This window comes from Platalea leucorodia (assembly GCF_965183815.1).
Source record: "Platalea leucorodia genome assembly, chromosome: 8".
NCBI lineage: Eukaryota > Metazoa > Chordata > Aves > Pelecaniformes > Threskiornithidae > Platalea > Platalea leucorodia.
The window spans coordinates 35,751,601-35,774,632 of record NC_138830.1 but is presented as its reverse complement, the minus strand read 5'-3'; the positions used below and the strand labels follow the sequence as shown (position 1 = coordinate 35,774,632).

At 52.3% G+C, this 23,032-nt stretch overlaps 1 protein-coding gene across 2 annotated transcripts in view; it reads right to left on the bottom strand.

Moving 5' to 3' along the window:
• The window catches only part of VAC14 (VAC14 component of PIKFYVE complex), a 68,228-nt gene that overhangs the window by 42,833 nt on the left and 2,363 nt on the right, over positions 1-23,032 (bottom strand). For both annotated transcript variants that reach the window (XR_014229115.1, XM_082320967.1), the window contains exons 2-12: positions 21,577-21,727; positions 18,979-19,146; positions 18,256-18,318; positions 17,106-17,213; positions 16,196-16,305; positions 15,089-15,195; positions 13,438-13,572; positions 13,001-13,153; positions 10,907-10,967; positions 3,646-3,790; positions 3,275-3,340 (exon numbers count right to left, since the gene is read on the bottom strand). Coding sequence is in view for 1 of the 2 variants with exons in the window: in XM_082320967.1 (XP_082177093.1) it covers positions 3,275-3,340; positions 3,646-3,790; positions 10,907-10,967; positions 13,001-13,153; positions 13,438-13,572; positions 15,089-15,195; positions 16,196-16,305; positions 17,106-17,213; positions 18,256-18,318; positions 18,979-19,146; positions 21,577-21,727 (1,267 nt within the window). In the remaining variant the exon portion in view is untranslated. The remainder of the gene's footprint in view (positions 1-3,274; positions 3,341-3,645; positions 3,791-10,906; positions 10,968-13,000; positions 13,154-13,437; positions 13,573-15,088; positions 15,196-16,195; positions 16,306-17,105; positions 17,214-18,255; positions 18,319-18,978; positions 19,147-21,576; positions 21,728-23,032) is intronic.

Genomic DNA, 23,032 nt, shown 5'->3' with positions numbered 1-23,032 from the left:
GAAGCACGGGAACCGGCACGAGGCGACGCAGTGCAGCAGTACAGCATCTGACAGCCAGGAATCCTTGTATCCCGACTTGTCTACATATCAAAGGGAACTGCTTGCTTCAGCTTCACTCCAACTTCTCCGCACTGCCTTTGTGAATCTTAACAAGGTCTCCTGACCATTTCTTTACTGGCGCAGGAGAACTGGGTAGGGAGGGGAACAGGAGAGAAGGCAGAGATGACTCAGGACACCGCGGATACATCATGAGATACTGGCCCCTGTTCAGCATGGTGGAGGTGGTGCAACACCTTGTGCTACTTGAAGGATAAAAACGGGTGTGACAACTTAAAGGGCACAGATCCGGCTCCATCCAGCATGAGTCTCTCCTTGCTTTGGGCTTGCTTATTTATGGCAAGTGCAAAGAGAGACTCGGAGCAGCTCAGCAAGACCACACCTTAAAAATAAGGTGCCTGAGCACGGTCTTTCAGTCTGATGCAAAGCCCTGACTAGCACTAACCCTCCAAAGCCAGATTCTCCTTTGGTGATGAGCAAGCAAGAAACAACTGGTCCAGGACAGCTTCAGGGCACAACAGGAGAGCGACAGCTAGCCTCCAAACTGTGCATGGGGGCCAGGGGATCTGCAGGCACTGCAAAAGGATGTTCAGCCTTGCTGGGAAGAAAGGTAGTACTGGCACTGCTGCCCAGCCAGGTTCCCTTGGGGAGGGCAGCATCACAGGATGAAGACAGCAAAAGAAACCCCTGAAGATGTATCTACACCTTGTGCTACACCATACAACGTGTGTAGCCCTACCTGTAAACGAGAGGGAGATGCTTTCTTGTCAGAGAGCTGATAGGTTAGCTCACATAGGACCCCACACTAACCTGGTGATCCCCAGCCCATCAGCCAAGAGCTCCTGGGGATGCCAATCTACTCTAGGACAACACAAACATGCATACAAATACTGTACCAAGTAGGGATTAATGGCTAAGAGAGCACCTTGTATCCTCTCTTCTAATAGGCATTGACATTGCAGGTTAGCTAGCTCAATCTGACCTCATCATTCCCAAAAATGCCCAGCTCAAAACCCCCCTACTGTTTCGGTCATTTCTATTTCCTCTGCAGAGAGCAGCAAATCTGGTTGGGTGCCAGCTGAGCAGTGGTGTTTAATGGATTGACTCGCCTATGGATTTCCTTAAAAAAAAAACCAACAAAACTCCAAACATTTAAATAAATAGAAGACAGGATTAAATAAATCAGCTTAAAATTACTTTTGAGCCATTCCCAGTTATGTCACATGGAGGAAATGCATCACCAGGGTCCTTTCTTCACTGCTTTTTTCAAATATTAATAAGCAGTGTAATTGCAACATGACTCACTGCTATCTCCTGCCAAGCTGGAGAGACTATCTGCAAGATGCAGGCTTTCTAGAGCATTGCAAAGGCAGATGTGTGCTTGGGGACTCTTTTGGAAAGGTTTGCATCGTAAGCAGCAGGGTATGGAAAATGGCCAGGCAGTCGCTTGCCTTTGCAAGCACAAGTCATTCCCTTGCTTGCTTATTCCCTTCCCTCCTCTCTTAACAACCCCCTCACACATGGGAGTTATTGCAGGATTGGGGTTTGATGCCCTGAGTGTCTAAGGCAAAGCAGGTAGCGTGTGATTTTTATTCCATGAGGAAGGTCTGGCCCAAAAAACCAGCCAGGATCATTCATGGCTCTGGGCAAGAGGTATCCAGCTGATGGTAGAAGTGCTACCAGTGCCTGGGCCAGCTGTGTGCTGAAGCTGCCAGCCTCCCACCCAAGCACTAGAAATGCTCCAGGGTGCAACGGAGAGGGAGAGAAGATGACAAAGATGCCAAAATTGAGATGACTGGAACTGGAGAAGAGGGGTGAGGAAGAAAGACAAGGAAATGGGAAAATGGTGCAGCACCTTGGGAAGGGAGCAGCCTCGGAAATGAAGAGCACTGCACTGGGAGGGCAAGATGCAGGCAGGAGAGCAAAGGCAGAGCAAGCTAGCTAACTCATTGCTGCCCGATTTTCTTTGCCCACTTCAAAGCTGAGTGGTTCCCTGCCAACCTGATGCCACTGGGCATCTACTGCAGCCCCACCAGGCAATGCTGGGTACTGCTTAACCACCTCACGACTTGGATTTTGCAGTGCCAGCTGGACACAATCCCCCTTGCATCTCTACAGAGCTGTTGCAAGGCTCCCAAATTCCCACTCACCAAGGATCTGACCATGACCCAGCCCCATGGGAAAGATATCAGCTCTGGGACCTGAGGCCCCAGCTGTCTTCCTAGGCAGGCAAAAAGGATTTTTAGGAGTTGACTTTGAAGGATCAGCTCTCAGAGATGGAGAGTTTATGGTTTATACAGACAGATGGTCCCAAACACACCAGCCTAACTGAGACAGCAGGGCTTTCAGCTGGGCAGCTACCTGCAGGCTCTGCATTGGGTCTTCTTCAGTTTAGCCAACAGGGTTAAACTCCTCAGTGCCAACACTGGCCAAGCCTCAGAAAAATCATACAATCGTTTAGGTCGGAAAAGACCTTTAAGATCATCAAGTCCAACCGTTAATCTAGCACTGCCAAGTCCACCACTAAACCATGTCCTCGAGCACCATGTCTACCCTTCTTTTAAATACCTCCAGGGATGGAGACTCAACCACTTCCCTGGGCAGCCTGTTCCAATGCCTGACTACCCTTTTGGTGAAGAAATTTTTCCTAATATCCAACCTAAACTTCCCCGGTGCAACTTGAGGCCGTTTCCTCTTGTCCTATTGCTTGTTACTTGGGAGACCGACCCCTACCTCACTACAACCTCCTTTCAGGTAGTTGTAGAGAGCAATAAGGTCTCCCCTCAGCCTCCTCTTCTCCAAACTGAACAACCCCAGCTCCCTCAGTCGCTCCTCATCAGACTTGTTCTCTAGACCCTTCACCAGCCTCGTTGCCCTTCTCTGGACACGCTCCAGCACCTCAATGTCCTTCTTGTAGCGAGGGGCCCAAAACTAAACACAGTATTCAAGGTGCGGCCTCACCAGTGCCGAGTACAGGGGGACGATCACTTCCCCAGTCCTGCTGGCCACACTATTTCTGATACAAGCCAGGATGCTATTGGCCCTCTTGGCCACCTGGGCACACTGCTGGCTCATATTCAGCTGGCTGTCAACCAACACCATGTTCTTTTCCACCAGACAGCTCTCCAGCCACTCTTCCCCAAGCCTGTAGCATTGCATGAGGTTGTCATGACCCAAGTGCAGGACCTGGCACACCTGCAGCAGCTGCAGCACTTACCTCATCCGACTCATCTGAGAGGGTCCGCAGCAAGATGGGGAAGAGGCTGTCGGTGTGTCGGAACATCTAGAACCAGAAAGATGAACGGCATCAGTCCTACAGGCCTGATCACCCCCTGCCAGAGGGCCCCTCGCCCTGGGGGAGGCTGCTGAAAGCTTCACAAGTGTTTGCCATCTGAGCTGGAGAGCTCTTCTTCCTTAAGCTACTGGGTATCCAGCAGCTAAAGCCTTTTCAGAAAAGGCAGGTGGATGCTTGGTTGCAATGCTACTAAGATAATTACAGCCAATTCAAAGGAAAGGAGCAGGCTGGGAACAGACAAGCTCAGTCCCACGGAGGAAACAGTAGGCTCACATGCCAAGTCCCTGACCTACCTTACGAGGAGTTTTGATGTACAAGTGGTAGAGCCATTTCAGGACTGCAATTCTGGTCATCATCCCAATGGATGTGTCATGAAGGTGGCAGTCCAGCACCTGCACTATTCCATCCAGGTTCAGGGTCACCTGGATCCTCTCGGAGCTGCATGGAAAGGAGAGAGGCTGGTTCAGTGCTGTAATGTCCAGCTCACTCCTCCCACACTGGGGAGGTCTACAACGCACCAGAGGCTGCATCAAACATCTTAGCTCAAACCCTAAGAAACCTCAACTATCCCCTTGGCCTGCTCCTGCCCCACTCATCCTGGTCATCCACATTTCTTATTCTGTGCATCCAGATCTGCTTGTGGCTAACCCAAGAACTGTGCTCAAGTCTTCAAGAGTTATGACAGCCAGGAAGCAAGCTCCAGGCTTGCAAGCCTGTGGGGTCATGGCGGGGCATGGCCAGGTTTGCCCACGTGGCATAGGTAGCTTCTGACTGGTGTTACGAGATTGGGAAGCACAATGAGAGATACAGCAGCACACCAAAAACTTGCTTTGGAAACAACAGAAATCTTCCAGGCTTCAAGGTCTACCATTTCCTCAAAACAGCTGGTACCTACACATGACAAGACACCACAATAGATGAATCCAGTACCACGGCTGTGTTGAGAAACTGTTGTTATATTGCAGTCACCAGGTTTGGGGTTCAAAGACTAGAGACCCATAAAATGCATTCAGCCTCCAATTCAAGTTTTACTAGTTCAAACATCTCCAGAGAACATCAACCCATGTGTCCTCAAACTCCACTAGTTGGGGCCACCCAACCAGGTAAGGACATCCAGTTTCCGCTAATCCCAGCAGACTCGTGCTGAGGACTGCAGATGATGCCCTGGCTGGCAGTGTTTTTGGGATGCAGCTCTCTGCTACAAGGCTGCCTTGAGAATATCATCTTGTTTCCCAAAAGCCATCCGAAAAGACGAGGATAATTCTTGGTCATCAACCAGGGATGAAAGCAAATAACTCCCTTAGTTCACCAGGACATTGCTTCTTTATAACACTGACAGCCTGCAGACCCTTAGCTCTTACTATGGTGAAAAACTCCCCAGTTTTTCCCCAAATAGTTGAGACCTGCACTGGGACAGGAGACCTCAACGCCGAAGAGGTCGTTTTACAGCATTTTTTTGTCCTGTTTGTGATCCTGAAGTCTACCTGATGACTTCCCCTCTCCTCAACAGTAAGGACATGGGAAGTACCTGTCGCAGGAGACTAGGTTAAGGAGAGATGGTTGGAGCTGAGATGGTTGAGGCAGACCTCCAAAAGGTAGCTGCATTAAGGAGCTAAGTCATTCCTGTCCTACCCAAGCTACTGAATTATTCAAGGCTGGACCAGACTCTTGCCGATTTTTCTAACATGCACAGAGCTGCTCTGCATCTCGTTTAATAAGAAATCCTAAGGGGCAGATTTCTCATGGTATAATTTGCAAGTAGATCTGCGGCTTAATAGGATTTGATCTTCCCCAGGACACATGGTAAGGGTGAGACGAGGAGGCTGCGGCCCCTCACAGCCCTGCAGATATCTGACTGCTTGATCTGCCTCACATAAGAGATGCTGGGGTCTGCAAATTGCATTTCAAGTTGGACTGAGTTTCGCTTTGATGTTGCAAACAACCACCAAGGAAAACACTCAGACGTGCAGAACCAAGGGGAAGGAGGGACCCAGAGCACGGGGAGTTTGGGAGAGGGGATGTTCGAGGGAACAGCATCCCAGGCGATGTAAGCCAGCCTGAACGAGCCCAGAATCTGGTTTTCCTGCAAAACCAGCTCCCGCTGCAGCAGTGCAGCCTGCCGCCCATCCAGCATGGGCCTCCCGATGGAAGAGGAGCATGAATCCTCAACCCAATTACACTTCCATGCCAAAATACGCATCACCTGCACAGGACAGGGTAAAAACCTCAGGATATTGTGTGCTGTCAGAGGGAAGCAGCTAAAAGGATGGCACAGAGAAGCAGTGTATGAAGCCGGCTGGTTTGGAGGTGGCCTCAATGCTGTCACATCCACCAGCTCTGTGCTGCTGCGAGGCAGGCGGGGAGGACACAGGGTGATATCGTTAGAGGAGGACACTGGACTGCTGCCAGCAGAGCAACAAGCCATTTCCAGCCCGGCTTGTGCCAAAGTTGCTTGGGGAAATCTCTTCCCCAGTGATGCAGCACCTGCACGGGAATGGGCTGTGGGCAGAGCCTGGGTGGCTCAAATCAAAATCCACCGGAGCTGACCCCAGGAGGTGGCTGGCAGCGCTGGGCTCACCTCAAGCCAGCCAGACCCCAGCCATGCCATGTATCACTGCCCCGTGGCTCCACTGGGCTCAGCTCCTTCTAAAAGGGATGGTGGCTGGGCAAAGCTCCTTGCCAACTATCCTCTCCCCACATCTGCTGAGATAAACCTTTTAGGGGGGTTGCCAGTGGAGAAGCAGCTCGTTTACTCAGCACAAAACTAGGGTACCATCCTGAAAGGCAAGAGGTTTGATGAACATGTGAAATTGGGCTAAAAATCTCCCACCAACCATGCTCCTCTGCCTCCAGTATGGAGTGGCACCACATTCCCGTGGGCTGCCGCCTTTCCAGGGTGGAAGGCAGCAGCCAAGCACGGCGACCGCTGCTGTGGCTGCAGCTCCAAAGTGGGCTCACAGCTTGCCCTGGCTCTCCTTAATCCCCAGGCAGTGCAGAGCGGGAGCAGCGGTAATGGCATTGCGTTAATGCGATCCTCTGGGCCTGCCATGCCGGCTCCCAGCACCAGCATCTGCAGCAGGGCAGATGTCAGATGCAATCGCTTCCATCTAACCCACTACCCCAGATTCTCCTCCGGAGGATGAACGCAGCCCTGGCACCGCCTCTGTGGTTTGCCTGTAATGGCAAGAACATGTTTTTAGGGTGAATTGAGCAATGATGGGTGCTGTACCAGGCTCTCACCTCTGGATACTGGTATCCTTAGCTCAAGCTGAGTGGTGGGGCAGGTGACCCACCCCCCAGCACGTCCCCCCATCTCAGAAAGCATCCTCCAGCATGGGAACAGAACTCACTTTCCCACCGTGTTCAACCCACAGCAATGTTTTTCACCCCGTGTCCCTTATCAACTCATTTTCTCATTTCTCCCCTTTCTTCAAGGGCTTCTGCCATCTCTCTCCTCAGCAGTCGCCTTTTCTCTGCCAATGCCTGAGCTGTCATCTCCCTCCTGGCCTCCTGCCTGGCCCAGCTGCTTTCCTGACCCCATTTTCAGACAAGGTTAAGGTCTAGGCCAGGCTCTAGCCTTTAAGCAGCCTTGCCAAGGGTGGAAATATCCAGGTTCTTTCATTGTGGTCCAAGTCACAAGGGCAGCTCCCATACGGGCTGGCAGCTGTGCTGCTCAACGGGCTCGAGCCAGCGGCCAGGAGGTAAATAGCTCCTCTCTGCTATTGGTCCCACAAGCTGTCGCTTTTTCATCCTCCATCACTCTCATTTTGGCGCTCTTGGCTTCCTTCTGCTTACTGCGGTTTCCAAGTACTGGAAGTGCCCGCAGCACCAGCACAAGCTCATCTCCCAGGAAAGCGATGAAGCTAAGGTCTAGGCAGAGGCATCCAGTCCAACGAGCTGTAGATCACTGCGACAAGGGCTGGGGCAGCACGCCCGAGGTCCCCCTCCTGCTCATCCACCCAACGGCGCAGTGGGAGCAGTGAAGGGAACCCATCTCCTTGCTCCAGGCTGGAGAGGAGGGCCAGGAGGAGCCTCCCCAAGAGGACACCCTGGACCTGAGAGCTGCAGCAAGGCAGACTCCACCAGACAAGCTACTGGAGAATGGGACTCCAAGGCAGGCTTGGTGCCTGAGCTCAAAACAAGCCATCACGCTGCCTTCAGCCAACCATCCCCTGGGTGCTGTGGGGCACCCAGCACCATCCGTACCCTCCATCCAAGCATTCACCACCTTGATGAGCTCCCCAGCTCACTGGCTGCACCCCCAAGGCATGTCGGGCTCTGGGCATGGGGTTATGGCAATTTCCAGCATGAGACAAGCAGCAGCAATTTTAGCTTTGTACTAAGCCCTAACTACCACCTTTAAAAGTCCAATTTAAATGCAGCCTTGGGCAGTTTAGCCACGTGGCAGCAAATTGCCCTTTCTGCAGAGCAACAAGCAGCTTTACGTGTCCATGTACTGCTGAACACCACCCAAAACAAGAAGCCTTCTTTGCATCAGGAAGGACCACAAAAGCTCTTCTGGAGCCCCCATGTCCCTTACCTAGTTTGGTGAGAAACTGTGGTCCCATCACCCTTGTCCAACTGCCATGCACCTAACCCAGGCAGCCCCGCTGACTGCTTGCTAGCCGTGCCTGACCATCCGCCTGGCAGTATGGTTAGGAAGTTGTCTCAAACTGTCCAGGTCTTGTATTGAAACCCCGATGCAGTTACACGAGCCTAAAAGGCAGTCTCCAGTTGTTTTAGTCCAGCGATGCAGGACAGATGTCTGCATCTTCTCCTGCAGCAGCTCAGACTGATGGAAGGAAGCCCGGGCTCTGCTCCAGCTGCCACAGTTACACCTCCCCTTCCTGCGCTGGGCTCACACCAGCGATCGCAGCATCGGCGGGGTCAGCTAGGCCACAGGAAGGCTCCAGCGCCTCTGAAACACGGTTCTGGTCCACTTCCAATGACAGTTTTTGCAGAAGCTGGAAGTGGGGACCCCCACCTGCACGGGGAGCCCTGCAGTCCCTCCAGCCCTGCACAGCCAGGCTCTCCTGGGAGCCAGTTTGTGTCTCGGCACAGACACGGTCCCCATTTCCTAACAAATGCCACCAGGAAGCTGGCAATTACCCTGGAAGCATTTTGGATCGCCAACAGCACGTTTTAGGAGCAGGGGTGTATGCATGTCAGTTTGTGGCCATAGGAACGTGCCCAGACCCATGCAGACCTCGTCATCTTCTTGGATGGTAACTTTATGGAAGACATCCCTCTGCAGACGCCAGGCTGTGAGCTCCTCCACCCCTGCTGACTGAGGTCCTCCTCCTTTCGCCACTGCTGCAGTGCTATCCCTCTGCAGACGTCTGCGCGGGGAGGGCAGGAGAAGGGGGCGTGAGAGCTGGACGCCTGGCGCTGGGCCATGCTCCATCACTCGCTCGCCGGGGAAGACTGGGGGAAGCGGGGGGGAGAACGAACAAAAACACAAGCAAAGAGTGACTTCATCTTAAAAGACAGCTGCAACTTCCTCTGTTTGCAGGCTTTCCAGCTTTTCAAAGCAATGCAACAGTTTCCTGCGGTCTTGTCTTGACACCCAGTGGGCATTCAGCATGCAGGCAGCTGCCTGCTCCCTGGTGTGAATTACGGCTGCAACTGGCTACAGGTGCCAGCTCTCGCCTTCCTCCAGCTCCAGGGCTGAGCCAGACAGCCTGAGCAATAGGCGGAGGACCAGGCAGATGTCCAGGGCTCCTGTCTGCCACGTACAGCCCACCAATCCCATGCCAGTCCCCCCCGACTGGTGCCATGGCAAAAATCTTTCAGGTCCCGACGCTGGGCTAGCAGAGAGGTCAAATAGGATGAGGAAACGGACTTTGGGGCAGGTAAACCCCAGGATATACATCTCCTGATGTATAACCAGATAAACATCTGGTGTTTAACCCCCAGATAAACATCTCCTGTTTAAAAGGGCTTAGGAGGGCTCAAGAACAAGTACCTCTGTAAAACCAGATCTCTTAGAGACGTGAAGGGTCTTGCCTGCTGTCCCAGATGGTTTTCCCAAGAACCTGGGGATCTGGCAGACCACTTCAGCTCGAGCAGCCGTTCTCCTCCTGGCTTTCGGTGACACTGTGACCAGTCATTCCAGCTCTCCCTGCTTCTGTCCCCCTTCAGTCTTCACTCCCCCTCTCCCCCAGGTGCAAGCTCGTCAGCACAGAGATGCAGTTATCACTTGTCCTCCTGGACTTGGCACCTCTCCGTTTCTGTCCCCTTCCCAATTTCAGCCCTACGCACACCTACTTCTGCGACTGCTAAACTTCAAGGGCTGAGCTCAGCCAGGATGCAGCAATCACAGGAAAGCCGGGGAAAACAATTTAACAGCCATAAAATGAAATCTAGGCGCAAATGAAAAGAGCTGTACTTTCAAGAGAGGAAAAAATTAAGGGCATCATTAAGACCAGGGATTAGCTGGGCTTTGCAGGAGTGCAAAAAAGGAATGGCAGGTACAGACCATCCGCCTGAAAAGCTGACGCTTGCATTGCTCTGGGATGTGTTATGATGGGCATCACACATCAGCCTCGCTGGTAGGATGCAGCTAGAGTAACGCATCCTATTTTAGGGACCACAACAACAAATAAATATATGCATTAGCACAATAAAAGTGTTGGAAATCATGACCTCTGAGGAAAGGAACTGCAGGCAGCAGGAGGAAAGGAAAGATGCGTTATAAGAGCAGGTGGATTTGTCCCCAAATTCACCGACAGCTGGATGGGAAGAGGAGTATTTGCAGGAGAGATGATTTAGATGAGATATTGGGAGAGATCGTGCTGGGCACAGAGCTGCTCTCTGCAGGTGTGGGGCTGACTAACGCCAGGCAAGGCTGGCAGGGGAACAGGCTGGCAGCAGGCGCTCGCCTCTCCGGCAGCTGGAGCTGGATGGCGCAGCCCCAGGTACAGCCCCACAGCACCGTACCATGGTGGGCTGCCAGGACTGCAGATCAGAGGGCTGTGGTGCCCAGAAGCCAGGGTCAGCGCTCTCCAAGCTGTTCTGCCAGCCCCAGATGGTTCATGTACCACCTTCTCATGAGGTCTCTGCACCTCTGGCAGACCAGCACACCACTGTTTCGCTACCACCATTCCTCTACAAAGGCAGGAGGGAACCAAATGCCTCCTATTTTAGCCAAGCTAGAAGAGCCATAACCAAGCCAACCATTCATCTTCACCCTATCATTCAGCCAGAGTGCCCAACCATGGGTGCTTGAAGACAGGTGAGATGCAGAACTCCAAGTGCACAGACACTCACTGCCTCACCAGACCTCCCTGGGTGGCTTTGCAATGTCTCCTGGGGACGCAAAGACCTCAGTTTACCATAAAGTCAAGATGTTTTGGTGCAAATGCATCAGAGAGAGGCAGTCAACTCCTAGAGCATCCCCAGTCATCCACCCCACTGTGGCCCAGGAGACCCCAGCTGCTTTCCAGCCCAGACCATCCTTCCCTGAAGCTTTGTCAGCATCTGTCAGTCATTGTCTGTACCCTGAGAAGCCTGCCCTTCTTCTCAAGCCCCTCTGAAGCAATGAACAGACCATACCTGGTTACTGTGAAGACACTGCTGTTGCTGAAGTTGGAGTCACCAGACGCATCCAGAGAGCCTGGGGACAGATAAAAAGGAGCTGCAGTTAGTGGGACAGCAGGGAAGGCACAGAGTAGGACTGAGAGGCTGGAGAGCTGCATGACCTTCTGCAAAGACATCACCAGCCATTGTTTGAAGGTCCGGGGACCCCGAGGATTCCTTCTGCCTGCAGCGAGCTTTCTACACTCCTTGTCAAGCTCTTCTCCACTGCCAGAGGTACTGGATGAAGCTGGTACAGGACTGCACTTACCCGGCAAAATGCAGGCTGCACGGCTTCAGACCTCTGCCCCAAACTGGGTCTCCCCCTCTGTAATGGAGACCCAGACACATCCTTCTGATGCTTTCAACCATTCCCAAAGGAGGAGCTCAGAACTTCAGAGCTGCCTTCCATCATCCAGATTTCGATGCCTAGAGATACCACACAAGCACAGGAAAGGCTGAATCCAACCCAGGACATCTCCACCCGGCCAGCTCTCCCACAGCATGACTCCATGTGGAAGCCAAGTGGCCCAAACAGCTTTCCAACCTCTGCTCTGTGCTAAAACTGGGTCTTACAAGCACAGTGACAAAGCGTGACAGGATGAACTTGACTCTTCATGCCCCCTGGTGCCAACTGCCTCTACTCACACATGTAGTGGCACCGCCACATCAGCACAACCAGGGAGCAGAGCTGAGAGTTTGTGATGCAAAAGCATCACAGGTTTATCTGATCCTGCCTGCTTCAAGGTGCAATCCAATGCCAGAGGGGTAGGGATTAAAGCAATTAAACTTTCTGTTGATGTTTTAAAGCTCTTCTGCAATAGATTTTAATAAAAGGAGGTATTTTCGGGATAAATAAGGAATAAAAAAAGAACACATTTTGCTGCTGTGCTACAGCAGTACGTTTTTCCCCTCCAGCCCTTCCAAAAAAGCCTATTGCATTGGCCGGGAATCGAACCCGGGCCTCCCGCGTGGCAGGCGAGAATTCTACCACTGAACCACCAATGCTACCCTGCTACTGATACCCTGCCCTGGCTGCCTGCTCCTGCCCGTCTCACAGGCTGCCACCCGCCTCCTGCCCCATGCAGCTCCCTGCCTCCTCGTCTTCGACCCAGCTGCTGTTGTACAATAAAACCCTTCAGCCTTTTAATTCCCACCTTCTTGCTCCCTCTCACGGCAGGATTTTCCAAAAGTCGCTTGCTAATGTGTTGCAGAAGAGCATTTGGCTGAACATGCAGCCCCAGAAGAATAAAACGGATTAGCCGATGTGATTTAAAAGTTACACGTATTTTACATGCCTGGACAACAAATATGTGCCAGAAGTAGCATCTAGTCATCCCAGGACAACAGCATCAAAGGGATACTGGAAGGCTAAAGCCGCTGTTTTCAGGCATCAGTCTGCCAGGACCCTCTCCATTTAGTTTCTTCTCACTTGAACACTCTCCCAGGCCTCCCATCATGCTTGCAATCTTTTGCCTTTTCTGTTCTGGAAATTTTAGGACTGGGACAATACTCGCTTGGTGGTCTCAAGAGCACCATGAGTTTGGAAAGGACCTAAAATTCTTCTCCTTTCTGTTCTCTACCCTTCCCCAACACAGACATCCTCCAAGCATGTGTCGATGCCCTCTGGGACTAAAACAGCTCTCTGAGCTCTCCTTTGGGTGATGGCATCTCCTCCTAAACCAGCCCCTGCAGGACAGGTGGGCTATTCCCTTCCTATGTTATGCAGCAGACACTAAACGTTTAACTATAAATTATGTTTTTCAGGTCAACTTAATGACTAAGTTGAAGTGAAGCACGGTGAGGGGATGGGGATGCTCACCAGGGAACGCAGCACTACAGCACTGCTTGGGCTCCAGGCCAAATCAGTGACCACACTACACAGACAGCACCAAACGCGTCTGTCTCAGCAGAAGATCGTCTGTGAAACAGGACTCCAAGGCCCAAAGAAAGCACAGAGGTCCCATGTGCCCCGAGCTGTCCCAGGACACCAAACTACCTCAAGAACTTCTCTTGAGGACCTTCCCTTGACCCTCCTCACATCTCTAGTGGCTCAAACCAATGGGGACTCACCGCTGGACGCTGCCTCTGGCTTGGAGAGGGACTCCTCTGAAGCAGGCTCTGCTGGTAGGGTCATTGACTGCTTGGCCTCATCCATTTCATCGTCCTCTGGGATGACCAGCTTCATCAGGCTCTGGTTGCACACGTTCGCCACCTCCTTGATGTCTGAGTGGAGGCACTGTAAGGAACACGCAGTCCCACACGCGGCTAGGTGCCACATCTCACCAGCCACGGAGAAGCCACCGCAGCCCCACCAGGACTGCCCCAGACCAGCTACTGCAACCCCCCTCACGTCCAAAGGGCTGGTGTGGGTTTTAGCACTTGGTGGGAGGACTTCTCCTGGCCCTCTCCAGCTGTGCAGCTGGCCCTGTGCCCCAGGGGCAGGAAACAGGCGCTTCCCTCCGGGTTGCTGTAGCAGGAATGGGAGCAGCTCCAAGTTACAAGGATACTCTTCTTGCGATCATCATAGGAGAGACACGGCAGGACAGCGGTCAGGATCCCTGAGGAGTAAGGCAGCATCACCCGGCCAGCCAGCTGGATGAACTCCCTCATCCAGCACATGGCTGTCAGCTGGATCAGGTCATCTGGAAGACATGGGACAAGCAAAGGTGAGGGAAAGGACAGCACTGGCAGCCAAGCAAACTCCACAGGCTAAGGACTACCTGCAAGCAGAGAGCTGCCTCTGCTCCATCCAGAGTCACAAGTCCAGAGAGACCCTAGTCTGGGACAGTTTAGTCCCAGAGGAGATAGATAAGACTTGAATCTGCAGTGAGGCTGAGATTAAACACAATCATTAGGTTTCGGAGTTAACCCAGTTCAACCCATAATCCAGGTTTCCTCATTTACAAGTATTCTGTCAAGCCTCCCAATGCATGTGTCCAAAGAAGGGCAACAAAGTTGGTGAAGGGTCTAGAGAACAAGTCTTACGAGGAGCGACTGAGGGAGCTGGGGTTGTTCAGTTTGGAGAAGAGGAGGCTGAGGGGAGACCTTATCACTCTCTACAACTACCTGAAAGGAGGTTGTAGCGAGGTGGGGGTCGGCCTCTTCTCCCAAGTAACAAGCGATAGGATGAGAGAAAATGGCCTCAAGCTGCGCCAGGGGAAGTTTAGGTTGGATATTAGGAAAAACTTCTTCACTGAAAGGGTAGTCAGGCATTGGAACAGGCTGCCCAGGGAAGTGGTTGAGTCTCCATCCCTGGAGGTATTTAAAACAAGGGTAGACGTGGTGCTTGAGGACATGGTTTAGTGGTGGACTTGGCAGTCATAGGTTAACGGCTGGACTTGATGATCTTAAGGGTCTTTTCCAACCTTAACGATTCTATGATTCTATAAGGATATTTCCTCTGTCACACCCGTAGCAGCTGTGTGTCTGGGTCAAGCATCACTCCTAGAGCTGGGGTTTTATTAACCTCCCCAAGTTCTGAAAAAGGAAGCACTGCTGGGGCAGTCAGCCAATGAAAGGCCAGATTTTAGGCTTAAACAGTGTAAATTCATTGGGCATCAGTTTAATCAAGAGCAAGCAGTCTTGATCCATTTCTATTTTTCTATCACACAAGAAACCCACTCCCATTCAGCAACGTTCAAAGAGCAGTTTAAGCTCGATGACCACAGCTCAGGGACAAGATCCTTCTCAGGAAACACATCCAACTGGAGCTGTAACCCTCTGCCACTGCCTATGTGGCAGACCCGCAGGAGCTACAGTGCGACACTAACACAAAGCACCAGGCACATCGTGTTTAACTGTCCTGCTGATGCAGCTAGTGCCATCGGAGGTTAAAATAAGCCCCTAAGGAGATCCTTCTAGATGTGCTGGATATCCACAGGTGCCTTCCAGAGCCAGGTATTTTACTTTCAGGCACCTCCACTTTGACAGGTTGCCAGACCTGTATTTGAGGCTGGGGGATCAGCAGTACAAGAGCAGTAGTTTCAACCATGGGACAGCTGCCTGTCCCTCACTTTTAGCAGGGTTTGCATACAAAATGGCAAAGAAAGGGCAAGTGGGCAAGCTGGTGAACAGCCCACTGGAAAATTCCTGGCCTGAACCTATGGCCGGCACCGCAGACCCAGAGGTGGATGCTACAGCTCAGTCCTGCACACTCACCCGCTGCCTGGCAGTGGATCACCAGGATATTGGCCATTTCTGCAAACTTGACGCTGGAGGGGTTCTTCTTGATCTCCTTGAGGAACTCTCCGAGAGCCACCTCACACCTGCAGAGAGGCAGAGCAGCTGGTTAGCACTCAGTTGCCTTGGACAGAGAAGTTACGGAGAAGTTATAGACACCAGCCTCCTACATGCACGCATAGAAAGGATGCTGGTGGCACGGCACGCATGCCTCCGTGCAGGGGCAAGGCCAGGAAGGACAAGGCTGACAGGCTCGTCCTGCTCCAAGGCAGAGACTGCACACAGCAGTGAGGATGGAGCCGATGACTGCCCAGATCCCCCTGCAGCTTTCCACAGCTCCCCTAACAGCCACACAGGCTCTGTTGAGATCGACGTGAGCCTGGGATGAGGAGCAGAGAGGGGAGCAGAGGGGCAGATGATACTTAAAGCTTTCAGTGCTTGTTCCGCGACATGTAGACACTGGGAAACAAAGAAGCAGGGAGGATCTAGTAGGGCTTGGCAGCGGGATAGACACAGGCCAGTTTCACCGCTTACTTGTGCCCTACAAAACAGGTCTGGTAACTCTCTCCCAGAGTAAGGAGCCAAGATCCTCTGACCTTCCTGAGAACACCCAGCCACTCCTCTGCTTCAAAATGCCTCTCAGTCTTGAGACCAGCAATGGATCTGAAAAGCAAGCTCACGATGCCCGCTCCTCTTCTGCACCCAGGAGATGCTGGGCTGGTGCTGTACCTTGCTGAGAGAGGCTCGGAAGCTGCAAAGCCTGTACACAGGGCTCATACCCCATCCCAGAAGCACACGTGAGCCTCTACGGCTCCAATACTGGGCCCAAGGGCTGAACCAAACCAGAACAGTTTGTGCCACAGCACAGACCACAGTGTCCTCCATGGCCACTCCAGCCACAACTTCCCCAAGCTGGGGAAGGGAGGCCCTTACAAAGGACACTTTGATCTGCTGACCGAGCCAGCTGGATTGCTCCATATCCCACCACGCACACGGGGTTTCACTGCAGTTACACAGAAGAGTTGCAAGCAAATGAAGATGGCGAGCAAGGCACAGCCCTCGCGCCTGGCCAGCGTCCACACTCACATTTTCCGTATCTCTTTGCTGTTGTCTCCCAGGATCTGGAAGAGCCCATCCAGGATTTCTGGCAGGTAATCCAAGAGGTTGATGTCAGGCACAGACTCTAAGACCAGGATCTAGCTCAGAGGAGAAAGAAGAAAGAAGAGAGGTGAGTTTTGGAGAAACTAACTAACATCACCAGCACAAATCTGGTGCGACACTGAGGAATTCAGAGCTGAGCTGTGTGGGATGGGGGGGAAGGACAAGAGGACAGCATGGAGTTGCACGTCTTGGAAAGAAGCTGGGCTAGCACAGGAGGCAAGCAATCAGCCTGCAGCATTGTTACATTTCCAATCACAGCTCTGTAAAACAGAGCAGGGATCAGGAACGACTGCCAAGATGCATACAGGCAGACCTGGGATGGGAAACAGTATGGCTGAAAGAAAGAACGCAGAGCCGTGCATCTCTCCCCAGACCCCAGCCAAGCACTGAGAACTCCTGCCTTGCACAGAAAGGAGAAAGCAAGTAGAGATACCTTGCCTCCTGGAGAGCAACATCCCTCCATCACCGCTGGGTGATGGAAAGCGGTCTAGCACTGTCCCCTGGGAGACTGTAACCTCTAGACCATAGTGTATCTATTTATACAAGCAACACTTTGACCATATTTTCTGACTTGGTGTGCAAAGTCCTGAACCAGGCTGGCAGAAAGTGCAGTATGATGTCCCTGCGACTGCAACAGCGAGGAGACAGGGAGCTGGCATTTTAAAGAAGCAGGTGAAAAACTCTGCTGGCTTAAAAAACCTGCCCAAGAAAATTCAGGTGCCTGAGTTCACACATTGCTGCGAACATCTGCTGTTTGCCCAGGCACGGGATGCTAATGGATCATGGTATTTTTGAGTTAGGACGGGCAGGCATGCGTGGGGCTGTGTGTACCTACCCAAGATATGATGAACTGGCGGGCATACTGGTTGTTGGAGTAAATCCTCTCGCGCAGCAGTGGGATGAAGCCTACCAAGTCAAACTGGTTGCTCTCTGTCACAATGTCCTGCAGAGCCCAAGCAGAGGGTGTTAGGAAGGATGGCCGCCACCCCATGCCCACGCAGCCACCCCTACCCGGCCTTTTTTAAGGCACATGACAGGAAAAAGATGACAAGCAGTTGATGCATGGGTCTGCGGGTCAGGAGACCAGGGGAGAAGGAATCATGAGGTTTGTTTAGGCAATGAGCCAGTAATCCCCCTCAGGACTAATGCTGAGCAGAACCCAGAGAGGGAGGCTCCTGCCTGCTGTGTGCCGGCCCGGCTGAACAGGAGAAGGGTGGGAGCATCTCCAGTTCATGCCTCACGTGGTGTGTTGCACATGAGCAAGCACCTTTGATGTAACCACATGTGTCAGGGGTGGGAGAGTCCCCCGGCTTTCCTTTAAAGCTCTTCCTACATGCTTGGTGGATTTTGTTGCATGGCTAAGTCTCTTGCACCAGCGCAGCAGAGCAGATCTCCCAGCAGGAAGGTCTGCAGCAGGCGATGCAGAGATTGCATTAACTGCTCTGCTAACGAGGAGGAGCAGTGGGGCAGGACCTAGCAGGGAGCCACATACCTCCAAGTAGCAAAAAAGGAACTGGGAGGTCTGCGTGAACAAAAGCCCGTTGGCAGGCAGAACAGGAACAGGAACCAAGCCCCCCACCCAAAGCAGCAGCCCTGCTTCTTGCAGAGCAGCTCCACTCACTGCTCTTTGCTAATTGCTTAGGCAAGAGAGGAAAAGCAGAGAGAGGAACCGCCCTTCTGCTGCCTGGGCAGGGGCTGCAACCCTACTTGGACTAAAACCTTCCCTAGACACCCGACTCCCAAGAGCTGTATGCACATGGCACTGTGATAACTACCAGCCCCTCAACCCAGCTGCCTGAGATCGCCACCAGACCCTCAACCTAAGAGGCTACAGTCGGCGAGAGAAAGAAATGTTTTGACGGTGGCCACAGGACTGAGCTGGGATGGCTTTAGCAGCTGCAGCCTCGGCGACCAACACGTCCCCAGCCGGGACATGCCTGCAGCCTGCACCAAGCATTCCCCCTCAGCTGGAGGGTGAAAAATACCTTGAGAAGCCGATCGAGGAGCTCAGAGCCACTTTTGACGTTCGGGTCAGGATCAGCAGCCAGCTGCGAACAACAGAAACAAGACCCATTGTAGCAGCAGGTCCCAGGTCTGCTCCCTGCTCTGCACTGGAGCTCCCATCAGGCTCCCAGGACTGTTGCTCTCCTTTGGCATTACAGAGACAGACACAAAGAAGTCCCTTTACTCCTCATTAAGCTCCAACTAATTCTCCTGAGAGACTTCCTAAGGGGGATATCAAGCACCCATCGCTTCCTCAGCTATGCAGGTTTTCATGGGCCAGCAGCCACATTCTCAAGTAGCAGAGAAACACAAGTTTCCAGTGATAAGCTGCAAAGACAGGCATATGTAGACATGGTTTTAACCCTACAGACCCCACAAAGCCATAGTGCTGCAGAGCCACCTCGCCTGCAGCAGTTCTGTCAGCCTTATTTCCTAATACCACTCAACAAGGAACAGGAAAATACACTCTGGAGGTGAGGACAGAGAACAAGGTATCTTGCAGTGATAGTCAGTGGCCACTGTGCTGCTGCAGAAACTGCTCATTCAGTCCCTCAGACCTGCCTGGGTCAAAACAAACCAGTTTACTTGGAAAGAAGACCTTGGACAACTTAGTTTGACCCAGAAAAGACAAGGACTAGAAAACAAGTCTTACTTCTTCAGTGTGGGAAATAAAAACAGATGAGGGTTGAGAGGAAGCTTCTTACCTTGCTGAGGCCGTCGAAGAGCACGTTGAAGTGTGGGAGGACGGAGCCCCTGGCCACCTTGACAATGTTATAGAGAGCCTCGCAAGCATAGTAGCGCAGCCGACTATCGGCGTCATTGAAACACGTCAGCACCGGCTCAATCAGCTCCTTCAGGTAGAGCCCAGAGTCCTGGTGGACAGGAGGAGACTGGTTAGTTGAGGACCATACCACAGGGAGAGGGAAGAGACAGCGCTGCCCTAGAACATACTGCAAAAATTCAGGCCCATGATGGCTTAGTGCACCTATGCTAGACAGGACTTATTAATGAATTTCGAATTTTATTATTGAAATGATTGAATTTTATTATTCAGGTACAGTGACAGCCAACTGAGCAAGTTGAGAAATTGTTTCAAAGGAGTCTACACCAGCAACTGAAGCAATTAGTGCAGCTGTACTCGGCTGGTTTCGATTCCCAGGGACGTGAAAGAAGTTTGGACAGCTATTCAAGTGCTCGAGTGCCTTTCAAAGCAAGAGGGGCTGTTTTCCACTGCATGCTGCTCATCTCTGCTGGAGACTGGCCCACAGAGAAATCCATCCCTGCCTCCCTTTGCCCTGCAGGCAGGAGTCAAAGCAGATCCCCAGCAAAGCCAGCAGTCACCAGCTCTTGCAGCAGTCAGCCATTGGCCAGGATTTATCCCTCTCTGCCAGCTGGTTTCTGCACAAACCCATTGAGGCTTCCAGGACCAGGGAGAACGTCCCAGACAGCGACAGACCAAGCCGACCTGCCACTTCAGTTAAGCAAAGAAGCCCTTGGCCTGTTGAGCTACTCTTTGTAATGTCAGGAGTTGGGGACCACGGAGGAGATGGTGATACAGGCTTCACAAAAAGAAAGAAATTCAGCAGTCCCAAAAGTGCCTTCCTGCCCTTTTGTCTCCAGAAACACCAACTCAACTGTGGTCCCAACTACCAGAAGAGGAGCAGCTTCTGCCTGTGCAGCTGCTTACGGGCAAGGAGCTACCACAGCTGGCGAAGTTAAGCTGGACACATCTATTAGATGAAGCAATTGCAGGGCTCTGATTCCCAGGCAAGATTCATTTTACATGCTAAAGTTTGTCCTCCTGCACCATAGAAGAGCCATGCCAGGCTGGCTGTGACTCTGCCCACAAGCAAATATAGTCATTAATGAGGCTGCTCCCCAGCCCAGAAGACTTTTGCTTAAGGATTCACCAGCACAGTAGGAGCTTCAGACAAACTCAGAGATAGAGGCAGGAGGTTGGCTTATTTTGAAGTTAAACACCTCTACTTTGGGGAAACAGGCTGGCATTTCCCAAGCGTCTAACAAAGGAGATGGTAAGAAAATCAACAACATGCGAACTAGCAGATTAAGGAGTTGAACTCCGAGATTTATCAGTGCCCCTCAAGGCCACCTAAAGCAATTCTTCCATCCCGCAGAGCCAGCTGCACCAGCAGCTCTGGCAGCACGGAGCACCTGTCCCCACACTGTGCAGGAGGAGAAGGTGGGTTACACGCCTGGGCCGAGGGCAAAGCAGGGCATTGCTCATCCTGGGGAGGAGGGTTTTGCAAAGAGATTCTGCATTTTAACAAGAGGATGAAGACAGGAGCACTGCTCAGAAGCCCTTGGCCACCAGCGTAAAGGCAGTTAATGTAAACGCCATCAGGCTTCAAAGCATCCGCTAAGACCAATTGTGACTCTCATTAGAAGAGGAATAAATGAATTAAAATCCACCTCGTAGCTCTTCCAACAAGCACAGCCTGCTCTTTCCGGGCCCTCTGCTTTCCTTGACGTACATCTTACTACGGACTAAAACAACTCCTTCCATTGCAGGCACTTTCAAAAACCAGCTGCATGGTTTGACTCAAAAGCCCGACGGAGCTGTGAGCCTGTAGAGTCCATGCTCCCCTCCATGGGGACCTGGATGCTCTGGCATAGCCCTGGGGGCAACTTACTGAGTTTGTTCTTGTTAACGAGAGGAAAGTTATAGAGAAAGACCTTAACTGGGACAGAAATCAGCCAACTTCCCATGCAAGGGGCATCAGCATAACACCTCCAGCACTGGACTGACTGACCCATGCATTCAGCAAGTAAAACTTCTGCCAAGCTCAAAAGACAGCTGCTAGCTCAGGGTACCGCAGCTTGACACCTTATGCCACTTATCTACTTTGACTACAACTCTACCGCTGTTTGGCCTGTACCTTAGCCCTGCTTCCCAAAGGCCCTGCACATGCTGCCGGAGCCAGTTGAGCTGGGGGTAGGAGATGGAAGAGCTTCACCTCTTCTCGGCTCTGAGAACACAAACTAGTACTTGACCCGCTGAGTCTAGTCCAGCTGCTGGAGACAGAGGATGGACAGATGCACTTAAACCATGCCCAGGGAGCTGCCAAGATGCAACCCAGGCCAGAAAGTGCTCCCATGCCCAAGGGACGTGGCTGGATGCGATGGGAAGACTCAAACACAACCCAGCTGTATGCTGCAATGCAGGGAGGGAGCCGGGGAGCTGCGGGGCCACCAGCCCGAGTCTCCACATCACGCTGACCCAGGAGGAGCTGCCGTTCTCCCACTGCAACCCACACAAGCCAAAAAAACCCACCCGCACCTACCTTGCCCAGGGCAATGGAGCAAGCAGCCAGGCCAATGAGTCCCCCTTTCCGGCTGTGGGGGTGCTGGGAGAGCGCAAACTCCTGCGACAGGATCTGGATCACGTGTTTGATTTGAGATGTGTTGTTCTGAGCGACAAACTCTCGCACCAGCCTGGGGAGAGAAAAGAAAAGCACCCAGGAAACTTTAGGTTCTGCCTGATACAAACGCTTGAGAGCTCGGCTCCCCACGGCCATCAGAAACAGGGATTTTTCAGCCATGACAAACGCCAAAGAAAGCGGTACCGAAACAAGGGACGCTTAAGGAACCCACAAGTGAAAGCAGAGCTCTCCCCTCCTCCCTGCTCACATGCAACAGCAGCTCGCTGCCCTCCTGCTGCTCCCAGCCTGCAGCCTCCTACACTATCCATGAACTCTCAGCCCAGGACGGGCTCTCAAGGGCCACCTCACTAGGACTGCATGCATGCAGAGAAGTCACCAGGTCTTCAGACAAACACCCTCTCCAGCAAGACAAATTACAAGGATCCTTTACCCCTGACACAGCACAAGACGGCAGCAGAGAACTGCTCAGCACATACCAGGAGCGCTAGTGGCTCGGTAGGGAACTGTTGCCCACCAGACTCACACCCAGCACCAAGATTTTGGACCTTTCCAGCCACCCATGCATCGCTTCAGCTGATATTCCATGTATCATATGTACTCTTATACAGCACAAACCTTAATAAAAAGCAGACAAGTTTTCCGGGCGCAATACCTGCTCCTCCTCAGAAACTTACAGCTCCTTATGGGAAGTATTTAACACATCAGCTGCACTTAAATGAAGAGACCTGTAACCCTGCTCCAGCCTGTGCAACCGCTTCAAGGTCCCAGGTCGCCCGACCAGCCCTTCAGCCCCAGCTCTCCCTGCGGCAGAGCCACCAGCCAGCGGGGGAGGCTGAGGCAGCTGTGCAGGCACCTATGCAGGCAGATGTGCAGACAGCTGGAGCATTGGTGGTTCAGTGGTAGAATTCTCGCCTGCCACGCGGGAGGCCCGGGTTCGATTCCCGGCCAATGCAATGCTGTTTTTCTTTGACTTCTATTCATAACGTGGACCTACACATTTCAAGACCTCAGCCTGAAGAAGGACCTTTACCTTAATCTTCGATGAAGGTACAAAAGCTTCCACTGCGTAACTCCATATAGGGTTTTTTTTTTGGCACTATTTCCAATCTCACGCTGCCCTCCCTAGACAGGTGCTGCCAGCCAGTCACCTGCTTTATAATCCAGGAAAATCATTATAGAAGATGTTTATGAACTTCTTCCCCCAAAAATAATTTATGCCAGCTTTGTTGTCACCCTGCTCTGAACAAAGCAGCTGTCCCCTTTCTCCCTGGGGGCATCACACAGCCGCCCCTCACTCTCCCTGCTCAGGAGACGAGTTCTCCAGCAGCTACAGCCCAACCTGCTCTCACAAATGGCT